At 42.1% G+C, this 13,334-nt stretch overlaps 1 protein-coding gene across 6 annotated transcripts in view; it reads left to right on the top strand.

Moving 5' to 3' along the window:
- Positions 1-994: 994 nt before the first annotated feature.
- The window catches only part of STRN (striatin), a 67,031-nt gene continuing 54,691 nt past the window's right edge, over positions 995-13,334 (top strand). For 2 of the 6 annotated variants that reach the window (XM_027898864.1, XM_027898863.1), the window contains exon 1: positions 996-1,373. In XM_027898864.1, the coding sequence (XP_027754665.1) occupies positions 1,065-1,373 (309 nt within the window). In that variant the 5' untranslated portion in view covers positions 996-1,064. Of the gene's footprint in view, positions 1,374-1,777; positions 1,944-13,334 lie in introns of those variants that run through there. The other 4 variants (XM_027898860.1, XM_027898859.1, XM_027898861.1 and 1 more) reach the window with 3 other exon arrangements.

Raw genomic sequence — 13,334 nt, 5'->3', positions numbered from 1 at the left:
AAAGGAAACAGGAAACACAGCTTGAGTAAGCAGTGGGGCACTCCTTGCATGCCCGGGGCACGGCAAAGGGCATGAGTGGCAGAAGCAGGGCCCGTTCTCAGAGCCTGCAGGAACTCCATGGAAGCTCCTTGGTGGCACGTGCCATCTGTCACACACCTGTGGCACAGCCTGTTGGAATGGCGTGGTTGTGTCTCCAGTAAAGGCTCTGATGTTGATCTGTACATGGCATGGAAAGCAAGCCCAACTTCGGCTCTTTGTGCCTTGGGGAGAGGGGAAGAGGGCAGTGCTGACAACAGGCTGCGCCCTCAGCCTCACAGGATCTTGTTTTCCCTTTCCTTGTGTGGGCACAGGCAGCGTGGCCATTCCCGAAAAATTTTGTGTCGCTCTCCTTTCCAGCATTTCAAACGATGTTCAAGAAACCGCTGCAGCCTTCGGCAGGATTTTCAGCTTTCGGCGGTGTGAGGCCGAGCACTGCTCGGAGCAGGGCTGAAGCAGAAAAGAAGGGGCCGAAAGAGCAGGGCCTGACCTGAGCATGCGGGACTACTGCGAGACACCGGCCCTCCCCGTGCCCTTGTCCCCGGGGTGGGCTGCGGGAGTGCCCGAGCCGTTCAGACCCCGCTCGGAGGGGGAGGTGCCCACTGCCCTGTGCTCCCGAGGCAGCAGGGGCTGCCCTGTCCCTGCCGCCGCTCCTGCACCCCTGCCCAGCCCCCCGGGCCCGGGGGCGCGCTGCCAGCGGCCCTGCCGATCTCCGTCTCGAGGCTGAGGCTCAGCCGCCAGAACGCCATCCCTCGAATTAAGGGCGGTGCGGGGAGAAGGCGGCGATCGGGGAATCCTCCCCGCCATCCAGCGGAACTACATTTCCCAGGATGCCGCGAGAGGTGCGGGGCGGATCGCTCCCCGCGCTGTCCCCGGCGGGCCGCCGTAGCGGCGGGTGGGGGTGGCTGTCAGGCGGTGACGGCGGGCGGGACGCGCCCAGGTTGTTGCTGCTGCCGCCTCTGCTGCTGCCGCTGCCGGGACCTCCGCGGCGGGAGCGGCGGCGGGAGCCAGGCAGACCCGGCCCGGCCATGGACGAGCAAGCGGGGCCCGGCGTCTTTTTCAGCAACAACAACAACAACAACGCGCTGCTGCTGCCGCCGCCGGCGGGCGGGCCGGGACTCGAGCCGGGCGAGGCGGCGGCAGCGGCGGCCGCCGCGGCGGCAGCGGGAGGAGGCGGCGGCGGCGGCGGGGCGGTCGCAGCCTCCGGAGCCGCCGCGCCGCTGTCGGCGTCCCGGGCTCAGTACAGCGTGCCGGGCATCCTGCATTTCCTGCAGCACGAGTGGGGCCGCTTCGAGGCGGAGCGCGCCGAGTGGGAGGCGGAGCGGGCGGAGCTGCAGGTAACACCCGCGACCTTCCACCCCCCCGCGCCCCCCGGCTCCGCCGGCCGCTCCCCCTCGGTGTCCCGCGTCCCTGCGCAGCCGGAGGAGCGCCGTCGCCCTGGGCGCTGCCGCGGCTTGTACCTTTCCCCGTGAGGGAGCGGCATACGGGGCTATTTCGCTGCCCCCGGGGGCGGCCGCCGCCGGGCGAGGGGCGGGACGTGGCGGCCCCGGCCCGGAGCGGCCGCTCCCGCCGCCTCCCCGCAGTTCTCCGAGTGCCCCTCGGGGCCGGCCGCCCAAACTTGTCACCAGTTTCGTAATCCCGTGTTAAAACCTGCCCCCGTCGTGCCGCTGCCCCGCTGCTTGTGCCGCTGCTGCCGCCGGCTCGCAGACCCTCGGCCCCCGGGCCTGACCCGTGAGACCCACTGGAGCCCCCTCGGTGCTGTGGGACGCGCTCCGTGGTGTTTTCGGTTGAAAAGCGATGGGCTTGATACGCTCATTAGTGCGTGAAAGGACTGATAGGGATCTTGTGGTTAAAGAACTTGTGAGCTGCTGGCCTAGAGCCATTGCTGTCAGATACTTCAGTGATGGGCATGTTACATGAACTCCAATAACAGTCAATAGTGCAACCTTCGTTCCTCTTTGGCGTTGTTTACTAGAAAATCTCTGTTGTAAACCTTAACCCTGCCCATGTTACCAGCAGCCCACTTTTTGATTCTCATTTGGCCTTTTTTGAGACTGAAAAGTGTTTGCTTGTTTTCCTTTTGAGGTCTCCTTTTTTTGTCTCTAGCTTCCTGTCCATCTCTTTTCTTTCTACGTCTTTCCTTGAAAGTACTGTCTTTGTCAGGAGAGTCTTGAGTCTGTTTAGCAATGCAAACCACTTCTGTTTTCTGTTGTGTTTTTGGGCTGGTTTTTTAATTTTATTTTAATGTTTTTAATTGTACTTTGTATGGTAACGTCAAACAACTGCTCTGAGAAGAGTGGAAGATGTGACAATCTTTGCTGAGGTTTCCTTGTAGGAATTTAAAGAAAGTGGTCATGAGGACAAGAGAGTAATTTTTGTTTTAATTGCAATAATTAAATGAGAAATTTGTTAGTAACTGAATTATGTTTCTATTCACTACATCCAGTAAACACTATGTAGAAAGTAATTGGCTTAGCTATGTATAAGATTAACATCCAGTGGAGGCCCATATATATCTTGACATTTTTTCATAGCTAATACAGACATCAAATATTGCTTTGGAGAAAAAAAATCTACTTTACAGGACCTAAGAAATTCTGCTAGTGTGTTAAAAGTAATAACACTTTACATTTTTATAGTGCCCTTCAACAGAGGCTAGCATGCCATTCCTCATTCTCCCCCAGGTGTCTCTCAACAGCTTGATGTTATGGGTGAGACAGGAGGAAAGAAGTGGAGTATTTAAACTATTTGTCGAAGTCATGCATTATCAGTGGCAGATAACCCCATCACAAGTTGTTTGCTTGAATGCCTTTGACTCTTGCCAAAACATCTCAATAAAGTTATAATTAGCTGTGGCTGGCATTGCCACGAGCTGTAACAGCATTTATCTACTGCAGAGTCATGTTCAGGAAGGTGCAAAATTCTTGGCTCTCTCTATGGGCATCAGGCATTAAACGTCTGCTGTGACCATTTGCAGATGAATGTTCTTGGATCCATGTGAGAGGTTTGTGTTGGGGGTTCAGCAACTACAGGATGGCTTTTAGAAATTGTACATGTACGCAGGAAGGATGAGTAGCATTAATTAAAGGTTCTGTGTTCCTTCTGAAGCCTTTTGTTGGTCTATACGTTTGGAAATGTTTAACAGAATAATGGAAATTTGAGGTTGGGCAGTTTCTTTCTGTTGAGGTAAAGATACAGTGCTCCTCATTGTACTTTACTAGTCTTCTATCCAATGCAAATTCCAGTGCTAGATTATCCACTCTCTTGGGAGGCTGTGTGTCAAAGGACCTATTTTGTATGGTGGCTTTAGTATCCTGTAATTTTTTCTGGCAATTCATCTAGTTTCTTAGAGGTAGCTTTCTTTTATCTCCAGTTACTTACCTGCCATAGTTTTGAAACTTGAGACGCTTTGTGCCACAGGCTTCTGCTCTGTAGTTTTTGGTTAGTTAAGCCATAGGCTCTCTCCAAAAACCACCTTTTAAGTCAGTCACACTGTGATTTCCTGTCTTCCTTTTCCTCTCTGGGCTTCTTTTTATTTTCCCTTTTTCTTATCCTTGTAATTAATTGTGTGGAACTAAATGTGTGTTCAGGTAGAGTACCTTTCTATTGTGTTCTGTGGTGCTTGTTCAGGTGATTACATACCCAAGCTCATAACATATGCGAGTTGGCAGGCCGGACAGCTTAATCTCTGCTCGTAGTTACTGGGTTACTGCCTTTCCAAGGTTTTTCTTCCCATCAGTGTCTATATTTTGTTTTCCCTGGCAAGTATTCATGTTTACTCTGATTTTCTAAATATTTTTCTTGAACCTTTTGAAATTATTGTTGCCTCTATTATATAATCTTCCTCATTCAGAGTGAAAGAGGACTTCAATATTTATATCTATGCAAACATCATTAGTAAGCTGTTATGTCAAATAAGAAGGAAAATAGATTCATATGGGGTTCCCCTAGATGCTTATCTACTGATTACATATTTCACTTTTAATGCTTGCTTTCTATTTACAGTACTTTGACATCTGCAGATTGAAAAATTATCCTAAGAATAGGCTTTCATGATGCCTTGTGAAGTAATTAACTAGGATAAAGGCTAACGTTTAAATCCTCATTTAAATGTTCGCAAACAGTGTTTTATGGCATTATAATTTATTTTCATATATTTCAGAAATTATTAATTTTCCTTTTCTTAGGTTCTTCTAGCAGCTGCTTGGGAGAGTTGACAGGAAAGGGTTTCCTGTTCTGCAAGAGTTTTAAACTCTAGATTTTTTTCATTCTGCATTTTTCTGGACTGTGTTTATGAGACATTTCAGAGTTGTCATTATGTGTTGGACAAGCCCATCCCAAAATAGCCAAGGGTTTGATCAAATGCATATGCAGGGCACTGAAATCCATATCTTTGCTTGAGGCAAGCAGGGGTTGAGCTGCCTTCCATGTTGGTGTCTTGCCTGAACCATACGTCTTCTGACTGGTTGTGAGTGATGGTTGTGGATGTTATTTCCCTTTTAATTAGCCATCTGCTGCCCCTGGGGGAGAGCGATGTGGACTCTGCCCCTATGGCTGGGACCCCGCAGAGCCAAGAGCTGCCGATGCACGTCCTTGTCCCAGCAAGTGACAATGCTGTTGAGCTCTGCTGCTTCAGGGCTAGATGGGCTTGGAAGGCCTCTGTGTGTGTGTGTGTATAGCTTTTGTTTTGACTAGAAAATGTGTCTTTGCAAGCAATGCATATGTTGCTGTGGAAAGTTTTGCCTCTGACAAACATTTTTCTGGCAAAAAATGCAGTTTCACAGACTTTGGCATTTCTCTGCATTTCGCACATAGTCTAAATTGCAACAAACTGCTGTGCTGTATGTGACTGCGTGTATAGACAGCGCCCGTCCTGCTAAGGAATTTTCTAGCTTTTGTCCTCCTCACTACTGAAGTTTTCATTTCTTCTAACTAGTAACTGTTTCTTTAGAGTAGTAGACTGCGTAAGAGTGGTGGGACCTGATAGCGTTACATGAAAATTGTTTTCCTGGATAAGCTTTCCTTTGAAAAGGTTCTCAAGGAAATTAGGGAGAATGGGTGGATACAATGTGCTTGTGTTTCCACAACTTTGTTAAAAATATTCCTTGTAAGACAGTGTCAATAGAAAACACCACCCAAATGATAGGGAGAGAGATAATGAAATGAGATAAAATGTGGTTAAATGATAGCAAACAATTGTAATAGAAGGAATGTGATAGAAATAACAGATAAGCACTTGAGATCGGGTATGGACGTCTGGTTTAGTAATGTTAGCTCTCTGGGTGGGGGTCACGGGTGGTGATCTTGCCCCTTGCTGCTGCTTTTCTGCTGCAAGAGGCAGGCGGTGAAACCAGGAACGTTACATGGTAAGATTGTGTCCTTGGAGATAGACAAGTTAAAGTAATGAGGAGAAGGGGCAAATCAGACAGATGGCTGTGGCTATTTATAGTGTGGTTTAGGACATTCGTTACTTGCTTCAGAAATTGTTGATATTTACAGTTTGTTGGCTTTTAGATAACAGTCCTCTTGTTGGATTAAGTTTCTAGTTAGAAATCATTCTGATAGCTGGGTAATCTGTTCTTCACAGAAAAAGTAATGAGCAGTGAGTTGGTGAAATCAGTTATTAAGGTAATGAAAAACTCCTAAAGATATGGTTTAACCAAGAAAATAGAAGATAAAATACAATTTGAAGAAGTTCTATATAATATTTTCAAATATGATGATGTGGGTCAAATTTCTGAGATTCGCTGTGAAAGATGAATTGGCAGAAGTGCTGTAGAAGTCTTGTATAAAATATTTTTTCTCTTGTGGCAGATACTAAAAAAAAAACCTGGTTAAATACCTATCCACCCCAGAGAAGCAATAATTTTAACTGAAGTCTTTTATTTATATCAGATAAATCAAAAGAAAGCCAGAAGAAAATAAGCCATGGTCAGAATACTGAGGTGCGTTTAGTTGGGAAAGATGGCACTGAATGGGTCTTGGTGACTATCAAATATCCTTTCTTTTGCAAACTTTTTTAGCAAACTTTCTATTTGCCAAATTGATGTGAAGCAAAGGAGAGAAGTTTCTGTGCTCTTCTCTACTTATATTGATGTTTGCCAGCTAATTCCACTATACTCATTGGTAAGCTCTCATGGCTTGTTTGACTTAAGCCAGAGTACTAGTGCGAGTAAATGTTCAGTGATGAAAGAGCTGCGTTACAGAAATTTGTAGAAACAGAATGTAAATACAAACTTATGAGGCTGATTCTTTGTACATCTGTACCTGGGTTTTATAGTTGTTTGATTTTTTTAATTTTCTTTTTAAAATTGCATAAATGATCTATTTCCTTGCATCACGTAGTCCCATTCTTCTCAAATCTGTTAAACCTGTACTTTAAAGTGTAGTGAAAACATGTTTCTTAAATGGGCCTAAGTAATTTAGGAAAGGGCTGTAGATATTGACGGAAAGTTGTATTTAAAAGAAAGCAGAGCATTTTATATTTTTCATGATTTGCTATAGAATTGTTGGACTAAGCAAAAATGGAATAAATGGGGAGCTTTGGTTTTCAGTGTCAGGTTAGCATATGGTGAAACATCCTGTGTGTCTTTACTAGTGTACATTTATAATTTCAGTTGGTATCTCTGTGTCCTACTCAAATTGTAGCCCTTCTTTTTCTTTTGAAAGTCTTGACTCATGTCAGTTTTATTCCATCAGAGGTGTTTGAACAACAAGTTGGAAATGTAACTTGGTCTTTATTGACAGGAGACAGGGAAACTTTGTTTACTAATTTTAGGACAGGCTATGTAAAATTCCCCAAGGAAGGTCACATGCATCTCCAGAGATTTTTGGTTCATCTTAATTTATTGCTGAGGGAACTAAGACTGTACAAATACCAAGCCTTAACTAAAACTGTTATCAGCACAGAGTTTTCTGAGAAAATAGCTATTGGTCAGCAACCTACTCACATATTTGGCTTCACAAGGCTGCCAAGCCTTGTCAAGTCCTCCTTTTTAAGTTTTTAGCCAAAAAGTGGCAAGAACTGATTTTAAAGTAGATTAAGGATTGTTTAGTTTTATTTTGAAATACTGAGAAATGCTTAGATACCTGAAACAACTCTTCTGAATAATTTCAGAGTGCTCAGAATCCGAGCTTTGCAGACAGTTAACTAGAAATAAAAATACTCTGAAATGTGAAAACAGAGGTTCACTTTGTCTGAGTGACCTGTTCTGTGTGGGCCTGTAGATGAATTCATGTAGAAGGTATTTTCCTATTTAAAAAGAATTTGCTATGTGCTTATTAGTGTTGAATATATTGAAAATAACCCAGTGACAAAGAAGTTAAATTAAAAATTGCAGTGTGGAAAGACAGCATTTTTTCTGCTCTTAGCCAGGAATATGTTTCCCTTTAGGGCAGTCACATAGGGCAGGATTGCAAAAGCATCAGAGCAAAAATGGCATGCACGATATTCATATCCGCGCTTGTAAACAGGAGGTGAGAACAAACTCATTTATTTTTGTATCTGTTTCACTTGATGTCCCAGTCAGTTCAGGGTGGTCATGCATGCTTGAGTACAAGGAGTAGCTGATCCTGGATGTAGGAGTGAGGAACAGGAGCGTGCCAGTTGCCTCTGCAAATGCTTGTGTGGTCAAGTCTGGTTCACAACTCTTTTTGTTACTGAAGCCAAATCTAAAAATCTCCTCCAGATTTGTTCTCCCTTGTCTTGCCATACCCCAAGTGATTCATTCAGCCTGTGAACTTCCATTGTCTCAGTCTAAATGTGGGCCATGAGTCTGTTTATCAGCTCTGGTGCTGACTGTTGCTGCATTTCTGCCATTCTTGTACAGCAAGTGGAAAGGAATTTGAGCATTTGCAATTTAGACTCCAGCTCATAATATGTGATTATTTTGTGACATGTCATTGCAGCTTTGCCTATAGAATTACAACATCATGTTTAAAAGTTTCACTCTTTGTGTGCTTTTATCAGTCTACGTGGAGTGTGCTCTTTGGTAAAAAAAGAAAAAAAAAAGTTAACGCTCACCACTTAAGTAGGTGTACCACAGAAATGACTGGAAGTTTAGAGAAAATTTTTGCTTATGAAGAAAGATCAAATAAGCCGAATATACGTTGCTTGGCTAACTCAGAAACTATTTTGATGTTTGCAATTACCAGAACAGTGAAAGGCGGCACTGAAGACTGGATGGAAGAAAGACTAACTATCCGAGATCTGCCTAGTAAAACACTTTAAGCCACGGAAAGATGAGTCTTCCTGGTTTTGAGATGTTTATGTTAGTAATCAAGATATTGCCAGGAGTAAATTGTAAAATAATTTTTTATTAATATTATAATAATTTATTTCTGGATTATTTATTAGGAATTTTTCAGTCTTACTGAATTTTCTTTTCAAACAATGTTTTCAAAGAGATAAAGAATGTAAGTAAATGGCATTTTCAACCTTTTTTTTTTATTACTGTGAGCTAAATCTTTGAACTCATTTGGATGATTTTTCAGAGTTTAGCTCTTATGCTGGTTTTAGGACACCTCTGAGAAGTCCAACAAAAATAATGTGCCGGTAGCAGATTGTACTGTGTTTTAGTCCCATGAGGTGTTATCCTCCAGCATGAACATGTTTGGAATAAATGGGATGAAGTACTTATGTGTGGGGTGAAGTTAAATATGCCTTTATTCTGCTAGTGGTTTCAGCCTGTGACCCCACTTCACTTTTGTGTTATCTTAAATGGCTACAGGCCCTTACGAAAGCTTCCTGGGCTCTCTTGACAGAGTGCTAGTAGGTGTGTGTTGTGGTGTTAAGTATGGTGCCTAAAAAATTCTTTGCTAGTTGTACTAGACCACTGGTATTTTCCTTCCTCCCTCCCTTTTACCTGTTTTTTATCTCTTTTCTTCTCATCCCCTGGGCATGCGACACTTATTTACAAATATATTTAAATATGCAGTGCGTCAGTGAGCAACGACAGTCTGAAATACTGATTACCCTGGCAACCTACAGAATCCTTCTGGCAGATCTTGGTAGACTGGTTAGCACAACTGTTTCAGATTGATTAACGTCTAAAATGTATTTAGTTATTTTAGCCCATATGCCTATTTTTTGAAATACTTTTCTTGCAGTTTTTTTTCTCCTTTTTTCTATTTCTCTCAACCTGTGAAAACCTTGTTGAATTATGGAAGCATTATATAGAGAATTGCAGCTCTTTCTCAAATGATGCCCATTGATCTTCAACTACCCATAAATTTGAAGTGAGGTTTACTTTAAAATATTGATAAATATTTTAAAGAAAAGAATAGGCTTTTTATAGCTCTTAAGTGTTAAGAATGAAAAAAGATAAATTGCTTTTGAACTTGAAAATAGCTGTAAAATTCAAGAACTGATAGAAGTTGATATTAAACATGCATCAGTTGTTTAGCACTGGTAGTATGTTTATTTTAAAGCATTTTCTGTTACAGATAAATATTCGTTATCTCCTGCTGTTTTGTAGTGTCAAGGTGTCAGCCTAAAAAGGTGTCCAGATATAAGATACTTTTTAACATCCTTGTTGTGGTTGCTGATTCTAGGAAGTGTAGATTTCAGTTTAAATTTTTAAACATTGACAAAATCCACACTTATTAAGATGTGATTTCATTATCTGATTATATTGTTATGCCTGCTAAGCCTGTATTAGGAAGTCAACAGCATTTTAAAAAAAGTTGTTTCTAACCCTCTGCTACTTAAAACATTGCCTCACCTTTTTGTCTGCTTCACAGTAATGTGACTTTAGAGTCTTTTGGAGAATTTCTTAAAACAGCAGTGTTGTTACCTGTGAGAAATTTTTTTAATGTAAGAATGAATGTTATTTTTGAAATCTCTCAACGAAGAAGTGGAATAGTTAAGATAGCTACGGTGCTGTTAGTTTAGACCAGATGTGTATGACACTTCTAAGTTTTGTTGCAGTTGCAAATATGAAACACTTCAGTGAGATAAAGTGGGGGGGAAAAAATACTGGACTCTACAATTGCAGCAGAAATAGATTGTGCCAGGCATCTCTCTTCCCAGTGTTCTCTGGTTTTGTGGGGTTTTTTTGATTTTCTTTCTCCTCCTCTCTTGATTTTAATTTCACATTTGAGCTGGAGTACAGTAACTTGTAGCACTTAGCCTGGAATAAACTCGAGGCGGATGCTGCCTTGATTCCTTGCTGCGGAGCCAGCGGGGCTGGGTGCTTTATGGAGAAGATGCGCCCCACCCATAAGGCAAGGAACAATATGAGGTTGTGCATGGTCCCCGTGATCCCCGTAGGCGATTTTGAGGTTTGTGATGACTAGCTTACAACTTGATGCATTTTAACCTCATTAGCTAGAAGGTCAGTTGTCACAGAACCTGTTTGTTGGGAATATTTGCAAATTCTTGACATTTTTGGCAAACCTTCCCAGGAGTGGCCAAAGCGCAAGTGTAAAAACAGTGTTGCAGATCGCTCGAAGCAGAAGGGCATCTGCTTTGCTCTTCTACTGCCTCAGGTATAGCACAGGCTTCAGGTTTGACTTGTACCAAAGCTGTAGCTGTGGGAAGTGGCCTGTGGAGTCTCAAACTATTGATAAAATTCTGTCACTTACGTGTGAATTATAGGAAAACTAGTTGCTCAGTTCAGTTATCCTTTTCATCGTGTTTAAATGCAAACCTCTTACACATTAAATGTTTGCACAGACATTTAGACAGGTGTTGTCTATGTGTTTTGATTGGAAATAGTGATTCTGGAGTTATCACTGTTTTGTTCTAGAGACTGAGGAAACACTGCTAGATGTCATAATGTGTTATTTTAGATGTTTAAACTCAGTGTAGTCATTTAGTTTTCATTTATATTGCAGAGTGTTTCATTTATGGTATGAACATGTAGATTCCTTTGCACATTTTCAGTTAATTGCGAAACATTCTAAGGAATTAAATCTGCTTTAAGACATATGAACTGTAACTATTCTCATTTTCAGAGCCAGAATTTCTGAGTATTGGACATAAGGCTGCTACTCTGAAGAAAAGCATAAACAAACTATGCTAGAAACTGTGCAGCCTCCAAGGAGAGAGCAAAATTATTCTCCGTTTCTTGATTTACCAGTTAAACTGCCTATCTCTAAAATGTACAGTAACACTGAAGCATCCTAGCAATAAGCTTGTGTAGGGCTGAAGACGTGGCTTGTGGATTCGACTCTTGTTGTTGCCTGCTTTTTGAGTAAGAAACACAAGGATTTCATGGAAGTCCAAGAAAAAGAAAAGCTATAAGACATCAGTAAGAGCATTGACGTACTACTGCCAGTAAAAGGTGTCCATATGAAGGTGGTGTTGTATGGTATTTCTTAATCACAGCCATTAATGTCTCTGCCTCTTATAAAAGTAGGCTGTTAAAACTACTGAGAAGTTGCATTTTAAAGTTTGTTTAGGCTGCTACCTGTGGAAGATGACTTTAGCCTCAATTGTTAGCATGGTAATGCTGGTTTGACCTTTGTAGTATAGCGGTGTGTGAGCCAGGTCGTTACTGGCTGTCCTTTGCCAACCTGCCAGGTAAAAAATGTTTCATTCCAGTGTGTTTGGTGAGTTCATTCTTGGTTAGAATTGCTTGAAGACAGCAGGTCACGTCATAGATCGTATCAGCTTGTGTCCTGATGGCATTGAATCATCTTTCTCATTCCAACCAAATACATATTTACATCACCTTCTACTGTTTTGAAAAGTGTGTTTTGATGTTCCCTCACTTCTTGACTGGAAGGGAATGTTTAGTTTGCTGGGCATATTTGGAGACAGGGAGAGAGAATCTGGGTGTCTGCACAGTTACTGCAAACTAAGTTATATGTGCTTGAGGTGTTCCTTTTGTTACTCAGAGGGATGGTGACCTTGTTGAGTTGAAACGCTTCTTGCACAGTTACATTCCTCAGGGTAGGAAATGCTGACTCTAGCACCAGCATTTCTTTCTTCTGTGCCTTACTTTAAACCTGAGTGTAAAATGAACATTAGAATTCAATTGTAATTTTTTTATTCATCCCAATTCAAGTGTTAAGTGGAAAGAAAGCTTGATGCCAGAGCAAGAGGCTTTTCCTTTTGAATCAGTTGACTTTTTTTTTGGAATTCAGATGAGTTTCCCCTATTGAAGTTGAAGACTGACTTTGTTGGAGAACAGCCAATGTTTTTCACTTGATATAAACTGGCTGCTCTAGTTGGTGACTGGCAGTTAAGGATCCTTCAGGTGTTTGTCAAGCTGTTTACTGGCTGTACTTGAGCAATAAGATTATGTCAGCTGGTGTCATATTTTAGAGCAGCTGCTATAGATGGCCACCAACAAGTGGCCTTTCAGAGTAAGATTCATCTTGTCTGGTTTCCAAAATTCACTCGAGTTAGTTCTATGCATTCACTTTATAGCTGATGGAGAGAAAATGCCATTTACAGGTTCTGTTTTTTCTCACCTTGGAGTGAAAATCTTCAGTCAGATAAATTATTCTTTAGAAGCAACTGTCTCCATTAACTAAATTATCTGGGGACTGCTTGCAAGGTTGTGAGGATAACATATTCCTGTCATTTCTCCCTGACTTTCCCTAGAGATTGGTACAGACTGCAGTGCCTACAGAAAACACTTACAGACCTGCAGTGGGCACTTGAATAAATGAAAGCCTTATTGGTCTTCATGTTCAACAGCTGATGGTCTAGACCAGTTGCCTTTTATTCTGTTTGTGCTTCTCAAGAGACAGATGAGATACTTGGAGACTTTGCTTCAGAGGTGGCAGAAAGCTTCTAATCCTGAAAATGGCAGGTGGCTTGCAATGCCAGGTGAGGCTGAGGCATGAAGTGGTGACAGCCTGTAGGTATTTCTGTCTAAAAGTGTATTCATGAATTGAGCAAACACAAGAACTTGCCTTTTATAATGGACATGATTTGACCATTAGGTATAAAAGTAGGTAGTTCTTCCTCGAGGATTAGGAATTAGTATCTTGTATTTGTCATAGCTTTCTATTTAAAGGAGATTTTTAATAGGCACCTAAATACTTACTCTGTGCTGGAAGTTGGTAAAGGTTAGCTCGATATTATCTACTTTACTTTTATTTACTTCTATACCATTTCTTTCTTTGTCTCCCTCACCAAAATACCTTTCCCTGTTTTCCCTTTTTTTCCTGTCATAATTACAGTATTTCTGGAGAACTTTCTTTAACCTATTTTAGTAAGTATTGTTATTAACACTGTATTACAAATGGGGTTTCATTTTTCTTTTAGCTAAACATGATTTACTTTTTTTTTACTAGTATCATGTAGCTAACATGTATCTACAGAACATTACACTAATTATACC

The sequence above is a fragment of the Empidonax traillii genome, unplaced genomic scaffold (assembly GCF_003031625.1).
Source record: "Empidonax traillii isolate 1590-97213 ecotype Southwest subspecies unplaced genomic scaffold, ASM303162v1 scaffold626:size867168, whole genome shotgun sequence".
Lineage (NCBI taxonomy): Eukaryota > Metazoa > Chordata > Aves > Passeriformes > Tyrannidae > Empidonax > Empidonax traillii.
This window is presented reverse-complemented; position numbering and strand designations above follow the sequence as displayed.